At 46.5% G+C, this 19274-nt stretch overlaps 1 protein-coding gene across 1 annotated transcript in view; it reads left to right on the top strand.

Moving 5' to 3' along the window:
* Positions 1-19274, top strand: part of LOC138645671 (uncharacterized) — a 214859-nt gene that overhangs the window by 136719 nt on the left and 58866 nt on the right. The window contains exon 7 of the mRNA XM_069735129.1: positions 10927-11163. Within this exon, the coding sequence (XP_069591230.1) occupies positions 10927-11163 (237 nt within the window). The remainder of the gene's footprint in view (positions 1-10926; positions 11164-19274) is intronic.

The raw sequence follows: 19274 nt of genomic DNA, 5'->3' as shown, positions 1-19274 counted from the left end.
GACCGGTGAGATGTGCTGTTATTAATACATCCGGTGTGATGGTGGTGACCGGTGAGATATGCTGTTATTAATACATCCGGTGTGATGGTGGTGACAGGTGAGATGTGCGGTTATTAATACATCCGGTGTGATGGTGGTGACCGGTGAGATGTGCTGTTATTAATACATCCGGTGTGATGGTGGTGACCGGTGAGATGTGCTGTTATTAATACATCCGGTGTGATGGTGGTGACCGGTGAGATGTGCGGTTATTAATACATCCGGTGTGATGATGGTGACCGGTGAGATGTGCGGTTATTAATACATCCGGTGTGATGGTGGTGACCGGTGAGATGTGCGGTTATTAATACATCCGGTGTGATGGTGGTGACCGGTGAGATGTGCTGTTATTAATACATCCGGTGTGATGGTGGTGACCGGTGAGATGTGCTGTTATTAATACATCCGGTGTGATGATGGTGACCGGTGAGATGTGCGGTTATTAATACATCCGGTGTGATGATGGTGACCGGTGAGATGTGCGGTTATTAATACATCCGGTGTGATGATGGTGACCGGTGAGATGTGCTGTTATTAATACATCCAGTGTGATGATGGTGACCGGTGAGATGTGCGGTTATTAATACATCCGGTGTGATGGTGGTGACCGGTGAGATGTGCTGTTATTAATACATCCGGTGTGATGGTGGTGACCGGTGAGATGTGCTGTTATTAATACATCCGGTGTGATGGTGGTGACCGGTGAGATGTGCGGTTATTAATACATCCGGTGTGATGATGGTGACCGGTGAGATGTGCTGTTATTAATACATCCGGTGTGATGGTGGTGACCGGTGAGATGTGCTGTTATTAATACATCCGGTGTGATGGTGGTGACCGGTGAGATGTGCGGTTATTAATACATCCGGTGTGATGATGGTGACCGGTGAGATGTGCGGTTATTAATACATCCGGTGTGATGATGGTGACCGGTGAGATGTGCGGTTATTAATACATCCGGTGTGATGGTGGTGACCGGTGAGATGTGCGGTTATTAATACATCCGGTGTGATGATGGTGACCGGTGAGATGTGCGGTTATTAATACATCCGGTGTGATGGTGGTGACCGGTGAGATGTGCGGTTATTAATACATCCGGTGTGATGATGGTGACCGGTGAGATGTGCGGTTATTAATACATCCAGTGTGATGATGGTGACCGGTGAGATGTGCTGTTATTAATACATCCGGTGTGATGGTGGTGACCGGTGAGATATGCTGTTATTAATACATCCGGTGTGATGGTGGTGACCGGTGAGATGTGCGGTTATTAATACATCCAGTGTGATGGTGGTGACCGGTGAGATGTGCTGTTATTAATACATCCGGTGTGATGGTGGTGACCGGTGAGATGTGCGATTATTAATACATCCGGTGTGATGGTGGTGACCGGTGAGATGTGCGGTTATTAATACATCCGGTGTGATGGTGGTGACAGGTGAGATGTGCGGTTATTAATACATCCGGTGTGATGGTGGTGACCGGTGAGATGTGCGGTTATTAATACATCCAGTGTGATGGTGGTGACCGGTGAGATGTGCTGTTATTAATACATCCGGTGTGATGGTGGTGACAGGTGAGATGTGCGGTTATTAATACATCCGGTGTGATGATGGTGACCGGTGAGATGTGCGGTTATTAATACATCCGGTGTGATGATGGTGACCGGTGAGATGTGCTGTTATTAATACATCCGGTGTGATGATGGTGACCGGTGAGATGTGCTGTTATTAATACATCCGGTGTGATGGTGGTGACCGGTGAGATGTGCGGTTATTAATACATCCGGTGTGATGGTGGTGACCGGTGAGATGAGCTGTTATTAATACATCCGGTGTGATGGTGGTGACCGGTGAGATGTGCTGTTATTAATACATCCGGTGTGATGGTGGTGACCGGTGAGATGTGCGATTATTAATACATCCGGTGTGATGATGGTGACCGGTGAGATGTGCGGTTATTAATACATCCGGTGTGATGATGGTGACCGGTGAGATGTGCGGTTATTAATACATCCGGTGTGATGGTGGTGACCGGTGAGATGTGCGGTTATTAATACATCCGGTGTGATGGTGGTGACCGGTGAGATGTGCTGTTATTAATACATCCAGTGTGATGATGGTGACAGGTGAGATGTGCGGTTATTAATACATCCGGTGTGATGGTGGTGACCGGTGAGATGTGCGGTTATTAATACATCCGGTGTGATGATGGTGACCGGTGAGATATGCTGTTATTAATACATCCGGTGTGATGGTGACCGGTGAGATGTGCTGTTATTAATACATCCGGTGTGATGGTGGTGACCGGTGAGATTTGCGGTTATTAATACATCCGGTGTGATGGTGGTGACCGGTGAGATGAGCTGTTATTAATACATCCGGTGTGATGGTGGTGACCGGTGAGATGTGCTGTTATTAATACATCCGGTGTGATGATGATGACCGGTGAGATGTGCTGTTATTAATACATCCGGTGTGATGATGGTGACCGGTGAGATGTGCGGTTATTAATACATCCGGTGTGATGATGGTGACCGGTGAGATGTGCTGTTATTAATACATCCGGTGTGATGATGATGACCGGTGAGATGTGCTGTTATTAATACATCCGGTGTGATGGTGGTGACCGGTGAGATGTGCGGTTATTAATACATCCGGTGTGATGATGGTGACCGGTGAGATGTGCTGTTATTAATACATCCGGTGTGATGATGGTGACCGGTGAGATGTGCTGTTATTAATACATCCGGTGTGATGGTGGTGACCGGTGAGATGTGCGGTTATTAATACATCCGGTGTGATGATGGTGACCGGTGAGATGTGCTGTTATTAATACATCCGGTGTGATGATGGTGACCGGTGAGATGTGCGGTTATTAATACATCCGGTGTGATGATGGTGACCGGTGAGATGAGCTGTTATTAATACATCCGGTGTGATGATGGTGACCGGTGAGATGTGCGGTTATTAATACATCCAGTGTGATGATGGTGACCGGTGAGATGTGCTGTTATTAATACATCCGGTGTGATGGTGGTGACCGGTGAGATGTGCGGTTATTAATACATCCGGTGTGATGATGGTGACCGGTGAGATGTGCTGTTATTAATACATCCGGTGTGATGGTGGTGACCGGTGAGATGTGCGGTTATTAATACATCCGGTGTGATGGTGGTGACCGGTGAGATGTGCGATTATTAATACATCCAGTGTGATGATGGTGACCGGTGAGATGAGCGATTATTAATACATCCAGTGTGATGATGGTGACCGGTGAGATGTGCGGTTATTAATACATCCGGTGTGATGGTGGTGACCGGTGAGATGTGCGGTTATTAATACATCCGGTGTGATGGTGGTGACCGGTGAGATGTGTGATTATTAATACATCCGGTGTGATGATGGTGACCGGTGAGATGTGCGGTTATTAATACATCCGGTGTGATGGTGGTGACCGGTGAGATGTGCGGTTATTAATACATCCGGTGTGATGGTGGTGACAGGTGAGATGTGCGATTATTAATACATCCGGTGTGATGATGGTGACCGGTGAGATGTGCAGTTATTAATACATCCGGTGTGATGATGGTGACCGGTGAGATGTGCTGTTATTAATACATCCGGTGTGATGGTGGTGACCGGTGAGATGTGCGATTATTAATACATCCAGTGTGATGATGGTGACCGGTGAGATGAGCGATTATTAATACATCCGGTGTGATGGTGGTGACCGGTGAGATATGCTGTTATTAATACATCTGGTGTGATGATGGTGACCGGTGAGATGTGCTGTTATTAATACATCCAGTGTGATGGTGGTGACCGGTGAGATGTGCGGTTATTAATACATCCAGTGTGATGGTGGTGACCGGTGAGATGTGCAGTTATTAATACATCCGGTGTGATGGTGGTGACCGGTGAGATATGCTGTTATTAATACATCCGGTGTGATGATGGTGACCGGTGAGATATGCTGTTATTAATACATCCAGTGTGATGGTGGTGACCGGTGAGATGTGCAGTTATTAATACATCCGGTGTGATGGTGGTGACCGGTGAGATATGCTGTTATTAATACATCCAGTGTGATGGTGGTGACCGGTGAGATGTGCTGTTATTAATACATCCGGTGTGATGGTGGTGACCGGTGAGATGTGCTGTTATTAATACATCCGGTGTGATGGTGGTGACCGGTGAGATGTGCGATTATTAATACATCCGGTGTGATGATGGTGACAGGTGAGATGTGCGATTATTAATACATCCGGTGTGATGATGGTGACCGGTGAGATGTGCTGTTATTAATACATCCGGTGTGATGGTGGTGACCGGTGAGATATGCTGTTATTAATACATCCAGTGTGATGGTGGTGACCGGTGAGATGTTCTGATATTAATACATCCAGTGTGATGGTGGTGACCGGTGAGATGTGCGGTTATTAATACATCCGGTGTGATGATGGTGACCGGTGAGATGTGCAGTTATTAATACATCCGGTGTGATGGTGGTGACCGGTGAGATATGCTGTTATTAATACATCCAGTGTGATGGTGGTGACCGGTGAGATGTGCTGTTATTAATACATCCGGTGTGATGATGGTGACCGGTGAGATGTGCTGTTATTAATACATCCGGTGTGATGGTGGTGACCGGTGAGATGTGCGGTTATTAATACATCCGGTGTGATGGTGGTGACCGGTGAGATGTGCTGTTATTAATACATCCGGTGTGATGGTGGTGACCGGTGAGATGTGCGATTATTAATACATCCAGTGTGATGATGGTGACCGGTGAGATGTGCAGTTATTAATACATCCGGTGTGATGATGGTGACCGGTGAGATGTGCTGTTATTAATACATCCGGTGTGATGGTGGTGACCGGTGAGATGTGCGATTATTAATACATCCGGTGTGATGATGGTGACCGGTGAGATGTGCAGTTATTAATACATCCGGTGTGATGGTGGTGACCGGTGAGATATGCTGTTATTAATACATCCGGTGTGATGATGGTGACCGGTGAGATGTGCTGTTATTAATACATCCGGTGTGATGGTGGTGACCGGTGAGATGTGCGATTATTAATACATCCGGTGTGATGATGGTGACAGGTGAGATGTGCGATTATTAATACATCCGGTGTGATGATGGTGACCGGTGAGATGTGCTGTTATTAATACATCCGGTGTGATGATGGTGACCGGTGAGATGAGCGGTTATTAATACATCCGGTGTGATGATGGTGACCGGTGAGATGTGCTGTTATTAATACATCCGGTGTGATGATGGTGACCGGTGAGATGTGCGATTATTAATACATCCAGTGTGATGATGGTGACCGGTGAGATGAGCGATTATTAATACATCCAGTGTGATGATGGTGACCGGTGAGATGTGCTGTTATTAATACATCCGGTGTGATGGTGGTGACCGGTGAGATGTGCGATTATTAATACATCCAGTGTGATGATGGTGACCGGTGAGATGAGCGATTATTAATACATCCAGTGTGATGATGGTGACCGGTGAGATGTGCTGTTATTAATACATCCGGTGTGATGATGGTGACCGGTGAGATGTGCGGTTATTAATACATCCGGTGTGATGATGGTGACCGGTGAGATGTGCTGTTATTAATACATCCAGTGTGATGGTGGTGACCGGTGAGATGTGCTGTTATTAATACATCCGGTGTGATGATGGTGACCGGTGAGATGTGCGGTTATTAATACATCCGGTGTGATGGTGGTGACCGGTGAGATGTGCTGTTATTAATACATCCGGTGTGATGATGGTGACCGGTGAGATGTGCTGTTATTAATACATCCGGTGTGATGATGGTGACCGGTGAGATGTGCGGTTATTAATACATCCGGTGTGATGATGGTGACCGGTGAGATGTGCTGTTATTAATACATCCGGTGTGATGATGGTGACCGGTGAGATGTGCGATTATTAATACATCCGGTGTGATGGTGGTGACCGGTGAGATGTGCGATTATTAATACATCCGGTGTGATGGTGGTGACCGGTGAGATGTGCGGTTATTAATACATCCGGTGTGATGGTGGTGACCGGTGAGATATGCTGTTATTAATACATCCGGTGTGATGGTGGTGACCGGTGAGATGTGCGGTTATTAATACATCCAGTGTGATGGTGGTGACCGGTGAGATGTGCGGTTATTAATACATCCGGTGTGATGGTGGTGACCGGTGAGATGTGCTGTTATTAATACATCCGGTGTGATGGTGGTGACCGGTGAGATGTGCGGTTATTAATACATCCGGTGTGATGGTGGTGACCGGTGAGATGTGCTGTTATTAATACATCCGGTGTGATGGTGGTGACCGGTGAGATGTGCGGTTATTAATACATCCGGTGTGATGGTGGTGACCGGTGAGATGTGCGGTTATTAATACATCCGGTGTGATGGTGGTGACCGGTGAGATATGCTGTTATTAATACATCCGGTGTGATGGTGGTGACCGGTGAGATGTGCTGTTATTAATACATCCGGTGTGATGATGGTGACCGGTGAGATGTGCTGTTATTAATACATCCGGTGTGATGATGGTGACCGGTGAGATGTGCGGTTATTAATACATCCGGTGTGATGATGGTGACCGGTGAGATGTGCTGTTATTAATACATCCGGTGTGATGGTGGTGACCGGTGAGATGTGCGGTTATTAATACATCCAGTGTGATGATGGTGACCGGTGAGATGTGCGGTTATTAATACATCCGGTGTGATGGTGGTGACCGGTGAGATGTGCTGTTATTAATACATCCGGTGTGATGATGGTGACCGGTGAGATGTGCTGTTATTAATACATCCAGTGTGATGATGGTGACCGGTGAGATGTGCTGTTATTAATACATCCGGTGTGATGGTGGTGACCGGTGAGATGTGCTGTTATTAATACATCCGGTGTGATGATGGTGACCGGTGAGATGTGCTGTTATTAATACATCCAGTGTGATGGTGGTGACCGGTGAGATGTGCTGTTATTAATACATCCGGTGTGATGGTGGTGACCGGTGAGATGTGCGATTATTAATACATCCGGTGTGATGATGGTGACCGGTGAGATGTGCTGTTATTAATACATCCGGTGTGATGATGGTGACCGGTGAGATGTGCTGTTATTAATACATCCGGTGTGATGATGGTGACCGGTGAGATGTGCTGTTATTAATACATCCGGTGTGATGGTGGTGATCGGTGAGATGTGCTGTTATTAATACATCCGGTGTGATGATGGTGACCGGTGAGATGTGCTGTTATTAATACATCCGGTGTGATGATGGTGACCGGTGAGATGTGCTGTTATTAATACATCCGGTGTGATGATGGTGACCGGTGAGATGTGCTGTTATTAATACATCCGGTGTGATGATGGTGACCGGTGAGATGTGCTGTTATTAATACATCCGGTGTGATGGTGGTGACCGGTGAGATATGCTGTTATTAATACATCCAGTGTGATGGTGGTGACCGGTGAGATGTGCTGATATTAATACATCCGGTGTGATGGTGGTGACCGGTGAGATGTGCTGATATTAATACATCCGGTGTGATGGTGGTGACCGGTGAGATGTGCGGTTATTAATACATCCGGTGTGATGGTGGTGACAGGTGAGATGTGCTGTTATTAATACATCCGGTGTGATGGTGGTGACCGGTGAGATGTGCGGTTATTAATACATCCGGTGTGATGATGATGACCGGTGAGATGTGCTGTTATTAATACATCCAGTGTGATGATGGTGACAGGTGAGATGTGCGATTATTAATACATCCGGTGTGATGGTGGTGACCGGTGAGATGTGCTGTTATTAATACATCCAGTGTGATGATGGTGACAGGTGAGATGTGCGATTATTAATACATCCGGTGTGATGGTGGTGACCGGTGAGATGTGCTGTTATTAATACATCCGGTGTGATGGTGGTGACCGGTGAGATGTGCTGTTATTAATACATCCGGTGTGATGATGGTGACCGGTGAGATGTGCAGTTATTAATACATCCGGTGTGATGATGGTGACCGGTGAGATGTGCTGTTATTAATACATCCGGTGTGATGGTGGTGACCGGTGAGATGTGCAGTTATTAATACATCCAGTGTGATGATGGTGACCGGTGAGATGAGCTGTTATTAATACATCCGGTGTGATGATGGTGACCGGTGAGATGTGCTGTTATTAATACATCCGGTGTGATGGTGGTGACCGGTGAGATGTGCTGTTATTAATACATCCGGTGTGATGGTGGTGACCGGTGAGATGTGCTGTTATTAATACATCCAGTGTGATGGTGGTGACCGGTGAGATGTGCTGTTATTAATACATCCGGTGTGATGATGGTGACCGGTGAGATGTGCTGTTATTAATACATCCGGTGTGATGGTGGTGACCGGTGAGATGTGCTGTTATTAATACATCCGGTGTGATGGTGGTGACCGGTGAGATGTGCTGTTATTAATACATCCGGTGTGATGGTGGTGACCGGTGAGATGTGCGGTTATTAATACATCCGGTGTGATGGTGGTGACCGGTGAGATGTGTTGTTATTAATACATCCGGTGTGATGGTGGTGACCGGTGAGATGTGCTGTTATTAATACATCCAGTGTGATGGTGGTGACCGGTGAGATGTGCAGTTATTAATACATCCAGTGTGATGATGGTGACCGGTGAGATGAGCGATTATTAATACATCCAGTGTGATGATGGTGACCGGTGAGATGTGCTGTTATTAATACATCCAGTGTGATGGTGGTGACCGGTGAGATGTGCTGTTATTAATACATCCGGTGTGATGGTGGTGACCGGTGAGATGTGCGATTATTAATACATCCGGTGTGATGGTGGTGACCGGTGAGATGTGCTGTTATTAATACATCCGGTGTGATGGTGGTGACCGGTGAGATGTGCGATTATTAATACATCCGGTGTGATGGTGGTGACCGGTGAGATGTGCGATTATTAATACATCCGGTGTGATGGTGGTGACCGGTGAGATGTGCGATTATTAATACATCCGGTGTGATGGTGGTGACCGGTGAGATGTGCTGTTATTAATACATCCGGTGTGATGATGGTGACCGGTGAGATGTGCTGTTATTAATACATCCAGTGTGATGATGGTGACCGGTGAGATGAGCGATTATTAATACATCCAGTGTGATGATGGTGACCGGTGAGATGTGCTGTTATTAATACATCCAGTGTGATGGTGGTGACCGGTGAGATGTGCTGTTATTAATACATCCGGTGTGATGGTGGTGACCGGTGAGATGTGCGATTATTAATACATCCGGTGTGATGGTGGTGACCGGTGAGATGTGCTGTTATTAATACATCCGGTGTGATGGTGGTGACCGGTGAGATGTGCGATTATTAATACATCCGGTGTGATGGTGGTGACCGGTGAGATGTGCTGTTATTAATACATCCGGTGTGATGATGGTGACCGGTGAGATGTGCTGTTATTAATACATCCGGTGTGATGGTGGTGACCGGTGAGATGTGCGGTTATTAATACATCCGGTGTGATGATGGTGACCGGTGAGATGTGCGGTTATTAATACATCCGGTGTGATGATGGTGACCGGTGAGATGTGCTGTTATTAATACATCCGGTGTGATGGTGGTGACCGGTGAGATGTGCGGTTATTAATACATCCGGTGTGATGGTGGTGACCGGTGAGATGTGCTGTTATTAATACATCCGGTGTGATGGTGGTGACCGGTGAGATGTGCGATTATTAATACATCCGGTGTGATGGTGGTGATCGGTGAGATGTGCTGTTATTAATACATCCGGTGTGATGGTGGTGACCAGTGAGATGTGCTGTTATTAATACATCCGGTGTGATGATGGTGACCGGTGAGATGTGCGGTTATTAATACATCCGGTGTGATGGTGGTGACAGGTGAGATGTGCGATTATTAATACATCCGATGTGATGATGGTGACCGGTGAGATGTGCAGTTATTAATACATCCGGTGTGATGATGGTGACCGGTGAGATGTGCGGTTATTAATACATCCAGTGTGATGGTGGTGACCGGTGAGATGTGCGATTATTAATACATCCGGTGTGATGATGGTGACCGGTGAGATGTGCAGTTATTAATACATCCGGTGTGATGATGGTGACCGGTGAGATGTGCTGTTATTAATACATCCAGTGTGATGGTGGTGACCGGTGAGATGTGCGATTATTAATACATCCGGTGTGATGATGGTGACCGGTGAGATGTGCTGTTATTAATACATCCGGTGTGATGGTGGTGACCGGTGAGATGTGCGATTATTAATACATCCGGTGTGATGGTGGTGACCGGTGAGATGTGCTGTTATTAATACATCCGGTGTGATGATGGTGACCGGTGAGATGTGCGGTTATTAATACATCCGGTGTGATGATGGTGACCGGTGAGATGTGCGGTTATTAATACATCCGGTGTGATGGTGGTGACCGGTGAGATGTGCGGTTATTAATACATCCGGTGTGATGATGGTGACCGGTGAGATGTGCGGTTATTAATACATCCGGTGTGATGATGGTGACCGGTGAGATGTGCGGTTATTAATACATCCGGTGTGATGATGGTGACCGGTGAGATGTGCGGTTATTAATACATCCGGTGTGATGGTGGTGACCGGTGAGATGTGCGGTTATTAATACATCCGGTGTGATGATGGTGACCGGTGAGATGTGCGGTTATTAATACATCCGGTGTGATGATGGTGACCGGTGAGATGTGCGGTTATTAATACATCCGGTGTGATGGTGGTGACTGGTGAGATGTGCTGTTATTAATACATCCGGTGTGATGGTGGTGACTGGTGATCTTTGGTTTCCTTGCAGGGAGGAAGAACGTTATTGTGGTGATAGATGATCTGGATAAAAGTGATGATTCCCAGAAAGCCCAAATCCTGAAGAATCAGCCGAGTATCAGGAGAGAAGCTGAGGATTTATTCCTCATCAGCAACGAGGAGAAGAAATCAAACTATCAGAGACGTCTCATGGTGGACAGAGAAAATGGAGAAAATGTGGAGAAGAAACTGCAGAGATTAAAAGACCTGATAACAAAGCGTAAAACAGGTATAATCATCTGTTGAAGAAAAATATAATATTCAGAAAGAGGAAAGACCAAAAGAAAGGACCGGTCACATTTACTAAGCTTTTATAATTAGGTATCCTTTGCTCCTCCTGACTTTTCCTGTACTGGAAAAACCAATATCCGTGTCCTTATATCTGTATGTCATCTGTGTGACACAATACTGGAATAGAAATGATAGATTTTTAGGTGTTAAAGATGGGCAAGCATAAATGAAAAAAATGATGTGGGGTACCCATACACCCCTATTTTTGATAAACAACCAAGGTAAAGCAGACAGCTGCAGGCTTATATTATCAGGCTAGGAAGGTCCCTAGTTATTTGGCCCTTCCCAGCCATAAAATACCAGCCTGCAGATACCCCAGAATTAGTGCATCACTTTAGATTCCAATTTAAATTCTGGTGCTTTGCCTGGCTCTTTCTGATTATACTGGTGTAGTGGCAATGGGGGTAATAGTAGTTCGGGCCGATGACAGCTGTGAATTGACAAAAATCCCAGCTGCCATCAACCCCTGGTTTCAGTAATGGAGAGGAGTCTATCAGACATCAGGCCCTGGGGTTAGTAATAGAGAGGGGTCTATCAGACATCAGGCCCTGGGGTTAGTAATAGAGAGGGGTCTATCAGACATCAACCCCTGGTTTCAGTAATGGAGAGGAGTCTATCAGACACCAAACCCTGGGGTTAGTAATGGAGAGGAGTCTATCAGACATCAGGCCCTGGGGTTAGTAATAGAGAGGGGTCTATCAGACATCAAGCCCTGGGGTTAGTAATGGAGAGGAGTCTATCAGACATCAACCCCTGGTTTCAGTAATGGAGAGGGGTCTATCAGACACCAAACCCTGGGGTTAGTAATGGAGAAGAGTCTATCAGACACCAAACCCTGGGGTTAGTAATGGAGAGGAGTCTATCAGACACCAAACCCTGGGGTTAGTAATGGAGAGGGGTCTATCAGACACCAAACCCTGGGGTTAGTAATGGAGAGGGGTCTATCAGACACCAAACCCTGGGGTTAGTAATGGAGAGGGGTATATCAGACACCAAACCCTGGGGTTAGTAATGGAGAGGGGTCTATCAGACACCAAACCCTAGGGTTAGTAATGGAGAGGGGTCTATCAGACACCAAACCCTGGGGTTAGTAATGGAGAGGGGTCTATCAGACATCAAGCCCTGGGGTTAGTAATGGAGAGGGGTCTATCAGACACCAAACCCTGGGGTTAGTAATGGAGAGGGGTCTATCAGACACCAAACCCTGGGGTTAGTAATGGAGAGGGGTCTATCAGACATCAGGCCCTGTGGTTAGTAATGGAGAGGGGTCTATCAGACATCAAGCCCTGGGGTCAGTAATGGAGAGGCGTCTATCAGACATCAAGCCCTGGGGTTAGTAATGGAGAGGGGTCTATCAGACATCAAGCCCTGGGGTTAGTAATGGAGAGGGGTCTATCAGACATCAAGCCCTGGGGTTAGTAATGGAGAAGAGTCTATCAGACATCAAGCCCTGGGGTTAGTAATGGAGAGGAGTCTATCAGACATCAAGCCCTGGGGTCAGTAATGGAGAGGAGTCTATCAGACATCAAGCCCTGGGGTCAGTAATGGAGAGGAGTCTATCAGACATCAAGCCCTGGGGTTAGTAATGGAGAGGGGTCTATCAGACATCAAGCCCTGGGGTTAGTAATGGAGAGGAGTCTATCAGACATCAAGCCCTGGGGTTAGTAATGGAGAGGAGTCTATCAGACATCAAGACCTAGAGTTAGTAATGGAGAAGGGTATTTAGGACATCAAGCCCTGGGGATAGCAATGGAGAATGTAATAATTATAGGGGATAACTCAGGAGACTCTTTGCGTGGAACAAGACAACTACAGGTCACAGTTTTATAAGTGGTAAAGTCTATATTATCACACGGTGATTCTAACAGGTGCAAATATCAAATGCAGCTCAGCAGTCTATAGGAAACTTCAGAGGGAAATGCAATCACGCAGAAAGTCTATGAAGCACAGTTATTCTGGAGGATACTTGAGACGAATAAATCCTTATAACAAAGGCACCACACATTAACCCCTTCACCCCAAAGCCTGTTTTCACCTAAGTGACCGGGCCAATTTTTACAATTCTGACCACTGTCACTTTATGAGGTCATAACTCTGAAACGCTTCAACGGATCCTGGTGATTCTGACACTGTTTTCTCGTGACATATTGTACTTAATGATAGTGGTAAAACTTCTTCGATATGACTTGCATTTATTTGTGAAAAAAACAAAAATTTGTCGGAAATTATGAAAATTTAGCAATTTTCAAACTCTTAGTTTTTATGCCCTTAAATTAGAGAGTTATATCACATAATATAGTTAATAAACAACATTTCCCACGTCTGCTTTGCATCAGCACAATTTTGGAAACATAATTTTTTTTTTGTTAGGACGTTATAAGGGTTAAAAGTTGACCAGCGATTTCTCATTTTTGCAACAAAATTTGCAAAACCATTTTTTTACGGACCACCTCACACTTGAAGTGACTTTGAGGGGTCTATATGACAGAAAATGCCCAAAAGTGACACCATTCTAAAAACTGCACCCCTCAAGGTACTCAAAACCACATTCAAAAAGTTTATTAACCCTTCAGGTGCTTCACAGGAATTTTTTGAATGTTTAAAAAAATTGAACATTTACCTTTTTTTTCACAAAATTTTTACTTCAGGTCCAATTTGTTTCATTTTACCAAGGGTAACAGGAAAAATTGGACCCCAAAAGTTGTTTTGCAATTTGTCCTGAGTACGTCGATACTTCATATATAGGGATAAACCACTGTTTGAGCGCATGGCAGAGCTCAGAAGGGAAGGAGCGCCATTTGACTTTTCAATGCAAAATTGGCTGGAATTGAGATCGGACGCCATGTCGCATTTGCAGAGCCCCTGATGTGCCTTAACAGTGGAAACCCCCAACAAGAGTCCCCATTTTGGAAAGAAGACCCCCTAAGGAACTTATCTAGATGTGTGGTGAGCACTTTTAACCCCCAATTGTTTCACTAAAGTTTAGAATGTAGCATTGTGAAAATTAAAAAATCATTTTTTCTTTCCACAAAATGATGTTTTAGCCCGCAATTTTTTTTCCCAAGGGTAACAGGAGAAATTGGACCACAAATGTTATTGTCCAATTTGTCCTGAGTACGCTGATACCCCACATGTGGGGGGGAACCACCGTTTGAGTGCATGGCAGAGCTCGGAAGGGAAGGAGCACCGTTTGAAATGCAGACTTAGATGGAATGGACTGCAGGTGTCATGTTGCATTTGCAGAGCCCCTGATGTACCTAAACAGTAGAAACCCCCCACAAGTGACCCCATATTGGAAACTAGACCCCCCAAGGAACTTATCTAGATGTGTTGTGAGAGCTTTGAACCAACAAGTGTTTCACTACAGTTTATAACGCAGAGCCATGAAAATAAAAAATATTTTTTTTCCACGAAAATGATATTTTATCCCCTATGTTTTTATTTTCCCAAGGGTAACAGGACAAATTGGACCCCAAAAGTTGTTGTCCAACTTGTCCTGAGTACGCTGATACCCCATATGTTGGGGGGAACCACTGTTTGGGCACACAGGAGAACTTGGAAGGGAAGGAGCACTGTTTTACTTTTTCAAAGCAGAATTGGCTGGAATTGAGATCGGACGCCATGTCGCGTTTGGAGAGCCCCTGATGTGCCTAAACAGTGGAAACCCTCCAATTATAACTGAAACCCTAACCCCAACCCTAACCCTAATTCCAACAGTAACCCTAACCATAGCCCTAACCCTAGCCCTAACCCTAACCCTAGCCCTAGCCCTAATGTGAAAATGGAAATAAATACATTTTATTATTTTTCCCTAACTAAGGGGGTGATGAAGGGGGGTTTGATTTTCTTTTATAGCGAGTTTTTTTGGCGGATTTTTATGATTGGCAGCTGTCACACACTAAAAGACGCTTTTTATTGCAAAAAATAGTTTTTGCATCAACACATTTTGAGAGCATCAATTTATCCATATTTTGGTCCACAGAGTCATGTGAGGTCTTGTTTTTTGCGGGACGAGTTGACGTTTTTATTGGTAACATTTTTGGGCAGATGACATTTTTTGATCGGTTTTTATTCCGATTTTTGGGAGGCGGAATGAACAAAAACCAGCAATTCCTGAATTTCTTTTAGGGGGGGCGTTTATACCGTTCCACGTGTGGTAAAATGGATAAAGCAGTTTTATTCTTCGGGTCAGTACGATTACAGCGATACCTCATTTATGTAATTTTTTTAATGTTTTGGCGCTTTTATACGATAAAAACTATTTTATATAAAAAAATAATTGTTTTTGCATCGCATTATTCTGAGAGCTATAACTTTTTTATTTTTCTGCTGATGATGCTGTATGGTGGCTTTTTTTTTTGCGGGACAAGATGACGTTTTCAGCGGTACCATGGTTATTTATATCTGCCTTTTTGATCGCGTGTTATTCCACTTTTTGTTCGGCGGTATGAGAATAAAGTGTTGTTTTTTGCCCCGTTTTTTTTTTTACGGGGTTCACTGAAGGGGTTAACTAGAGATATAGTTTTATAGGTGGGGTTGTTACGGACGCGGCGATACCAAATATGTGTACATTTATTGTTTTGTGTTTTTTTTTACATAAATAAATGGATTTATTGGGAAATGTTTTTTTTTTTTTTTTACACATTCTATTTTTTTTTTTTTTACTTTCTAACATTGTCCCAGGGTGGGACATCTCTGTATTAGATCAGATCGTTGATCTGACACTGTGCATAGCACACTGTCAGATCAACGATCTGACATGCAGTTTAGCTGGCTCTCCAGCGCCTGCTCTCAGCAGGCGCCGGCTAGCCAGGTCACTTCATGACCCGGAAGGAGTCCGGCGGCCATCTTGGATCCGGGGACTCCTTCCGGGTCACCGGAGCAACGCGATCTCATTGCGTTGCTCCGGTGGGAGAGCGCAGGGAGCCCCTGTCCCTGCGCGATCCCCCTCTATGCCGCTGTCACTACTGACAGCGGCATCAGAGGGGTTAAATGCCTGCGATCGGCGATAGCGCCGATCGTGGGCATTGCTGCGGGGTGTCAGCTGTCATATACAGCTGACACCCGCACCCGATCACCGCGGCGCTCAGCGCGAGACCGCGGTGATCGGTGCGCCGTACTAGTACTGCTGCTGGCACTAATGCAGTGTCGGCAGCGCAGTACTAGTACGGCGCATGTCGCGAAGGGGTTAATGATGTAAAAGAATCACTTTATTAATAGAAAAAAGACTGTTATGTCTCACCGTTTGCCTGTTATGGCTTTTTTTTTATATGACCACGTTGTGGTCCTTTTTCTATTAATAAAGTGATTCTTTTACATCATTAATGTGTGGTGCCTTTGTTTTTAGGTGTTTATTTGTATTTTGGTAAACCACGTAAGGATATATTATAGGTGTTATATACGAATAAATCCTTGTCTTAATCCAAACACAGATAGCTATGCTTATAAGGCAGTTCAAATCATATCTTAGCTCAACCAGGGAGGTCTGGGTAATGGTCTCAGGTTCTTGCAAAGCAGAAACAGCTTACATGTCCAGCAAATGCAGATGGAACGAGCAGCAGATGAAGGAGGATTCCTGAACACTGGTGTATGCAGCAGGAACTCCGAGCAGAGTGGCAGGATCTCCACACAGGTTCAGAGGAGCAGGTATATAGCCAGGGAGTAATCAGGAGCTGGATGCAAGGCAGAATACTCTAGCACAGACTGAAGGCTGGAGTGGAGTTTTATAGCAGGAAGACACAGGGCACATGAGACCAAAGACGCCATCTTGGAAAAGGGCAGTAATGCACAAAAGGTAAAAAAATGTTCAGAGTCCTGACAGAGAGGGGTCTATCAAACCCCAAGACCTGTGGTTAGAAATGGAAAAGGGTTTATCAGACAACAAGACCTGGGGTTACTAAAGGAGAGGTGTTTATCAGACATCAAGCCCTGGGGTTAGTAATGGAGAGGGGTCTATCAGACATCAAGCCCTGGGGTTAGTAATGGAGAGGGGTCTGTGAAGGATTACCCCTTCCTACCACGTCACCAATCCGTGACGTCACTACACAGGCCCAGCTCTCCGGCGCCCCCTTTGTCTCTCAGGTCAGTAAGGGAACTGCACCTAGAGCAAATGGCCGCCGGGGAGACTGCCCTGGTACCCACACTGGGTATTCTAGGATTCGCAATCAGAGTAAAAGGATCAGCCCAAAATTAATTTATGATTTAATTGCCTTAAGGGCGCACTAGATAATTACAAGAAATATACAGTCACAATATATCAAGCTTTACAGTCAGAGTACAATATAACAATAATAATACAAGGCTTAAAAGTATAAAGCTGGAGGTCAATTTACCAGGTTGAAGGTCGCTTGTGGAAGCCGGGGGGGCATAGCATTCCGCAGGTCCAAAAACTTAGTTGCCGGGCAGCCCCCAGAAAGCAGGTGCTTGCTCCCCCCCCCCCCCCCCCCCTCCGCTGGCTGGCATACCCTGTTCTTTAAAAAATCATCATCGTCTTCTTCTGTGGAGTGAGACCCTCCCAGTGACCTCAGCTTCTTCTTATACCTGGCTGAGCCCCCCTGCCTGCAGCTGGGTGGGCTTAGCAATCTCCACCCCCTCTGCCTCCCTGCAAGATTTATTCCCATATCTAATAAATGGGATAACTTCTCTCAGGATGATCGGATCAGCACACGGGCAGTACCAGCGCCTGTGGTTTGTTCTGCCGGTCGTACTGGGATCAAACCTGGACCCATTCGGTCCCTGTGGGAGGCTGATCCCTATATCTCGGGTTTCAGACCTCCCACAGCCACGGGAGTCGCCCTGTTAGATGCACAATTTCTTTAGGGCGAGCAGAATATTTTTTATGAGCCTGTACCTCGGACGATGCATCCATAATTCACAATTCCATGTTAAAGACGGTTCGGCTGGGCTGCCATAATAGATGTGTATCCAGTGGCCACTTGGCATGCGTGTTTTAATTAAGCCCCCAAGCATTTCCAAGCCCCCTGGTGTCGTGGTTTCCTCATGGAGCTTTGAAATACCGTCTACAGTTTACACTGAGCTCAGCCCGTTAGCATACTAATAGGAACTCTATTCATTAGAAAAGGTGGGGGCCAGGAGCGTTCCTGTGACCAGGAGACAAAATGGAGTCACGCCAATCTGTTTTAGTATGCCCGTCCAAAGATGGCGGCTGTTCCCTCATCACACCTCCCTGCTTTAGAGGGCGCTAGGGGGCATCACATTCCTGTGTTCCCCCATGCGCCCTTCCCCACCTTCTCCTTGCCGGGCAACCCATCAGCATTACTATGGTCTCGGCCTCTCTCTCCCTGAGCCTGTCTCTGCCTCCTCCTCTCTGAGGCTGACTCTGTCCCTCCTCTCTTTCTCTCTGAGGCTGTCTCTGCCTCTCCCCTCTTTCTGAGGCTGTCTCTGCCTCCTCCCCTGTCTCTCTCTGAGGCTGTCTCTGCCCCCTCCTCTCTGAGGCTGACTCTGTCCCTCCTCTCTCTCTCTGAGGCTGTCTCTGCCTCTCCTCCTTCTCTCTCTGAGGCCGTCTCTGCCCCCTCCTCCTTCTCTCTCGCTGAGGCTGTCTCCGCCTCCTCCTCCGTCTCTCTCTGAGGCTGTCTCTGCCCCCTCCTCTCTCTCTCTGAGGCTGTCTCTGCCCCCTCCTCCTCTGTCTCTCTCTGAGGCGGTCTCTGCCCCCTCCTCTCTCTCTCTGAGGCTGTCTTTGCCCCCTCCTCCTCTGTCTCTCTCTGAGGCTGTCTCTGCCCCCTCCTCGCTCTCTCTGAGGCTGTCTCTGCCTCCTCCTCCTCTGTCTCTCTCTGAGGCTGTCTCTGCCCCCTCCTCTCTCTCTCTGAGGCTGTCTCTGCCCCCTCCTCCTCTGTCTCTCTCTGAGGCTGTCTCTGCCCCCTCCTCCTTCTCTCTCTGAGGCTGTCTCTGCCCCCTCCTCTCTCTCTGAGGCTGTCTCTGCCCCCTCCTCCTCCGTCTCTCTCTGAGGCTGTCTCTGCTCCCTCCTCTCTCTCCCTGAGGCTGTCTCTGCCGCCTCCTCCTTCTCTCTCTGAGGCTGTCTCTGCCCCCTCC

This window comes from Ranitomeya imitator, chromosome 7 (genome assembly GCF_032444005.1).
Source record: "Ranitomeya imitator isolate aRanImi1 chromosome 7, aRanImi1.pri, whole genome shotgun sequence".
In the NCBI taxonomy this organism is placed as follows: domain Eukaryota; kingdom Metazoa; phylum Chordata; class Amphibia; order Anura; family Dendrobatidae; genus Ranitomeya; species Ranitomeya imitator.
This window is presented reverse-complemented; position numbering and strand designations above follow the sequence as displayed.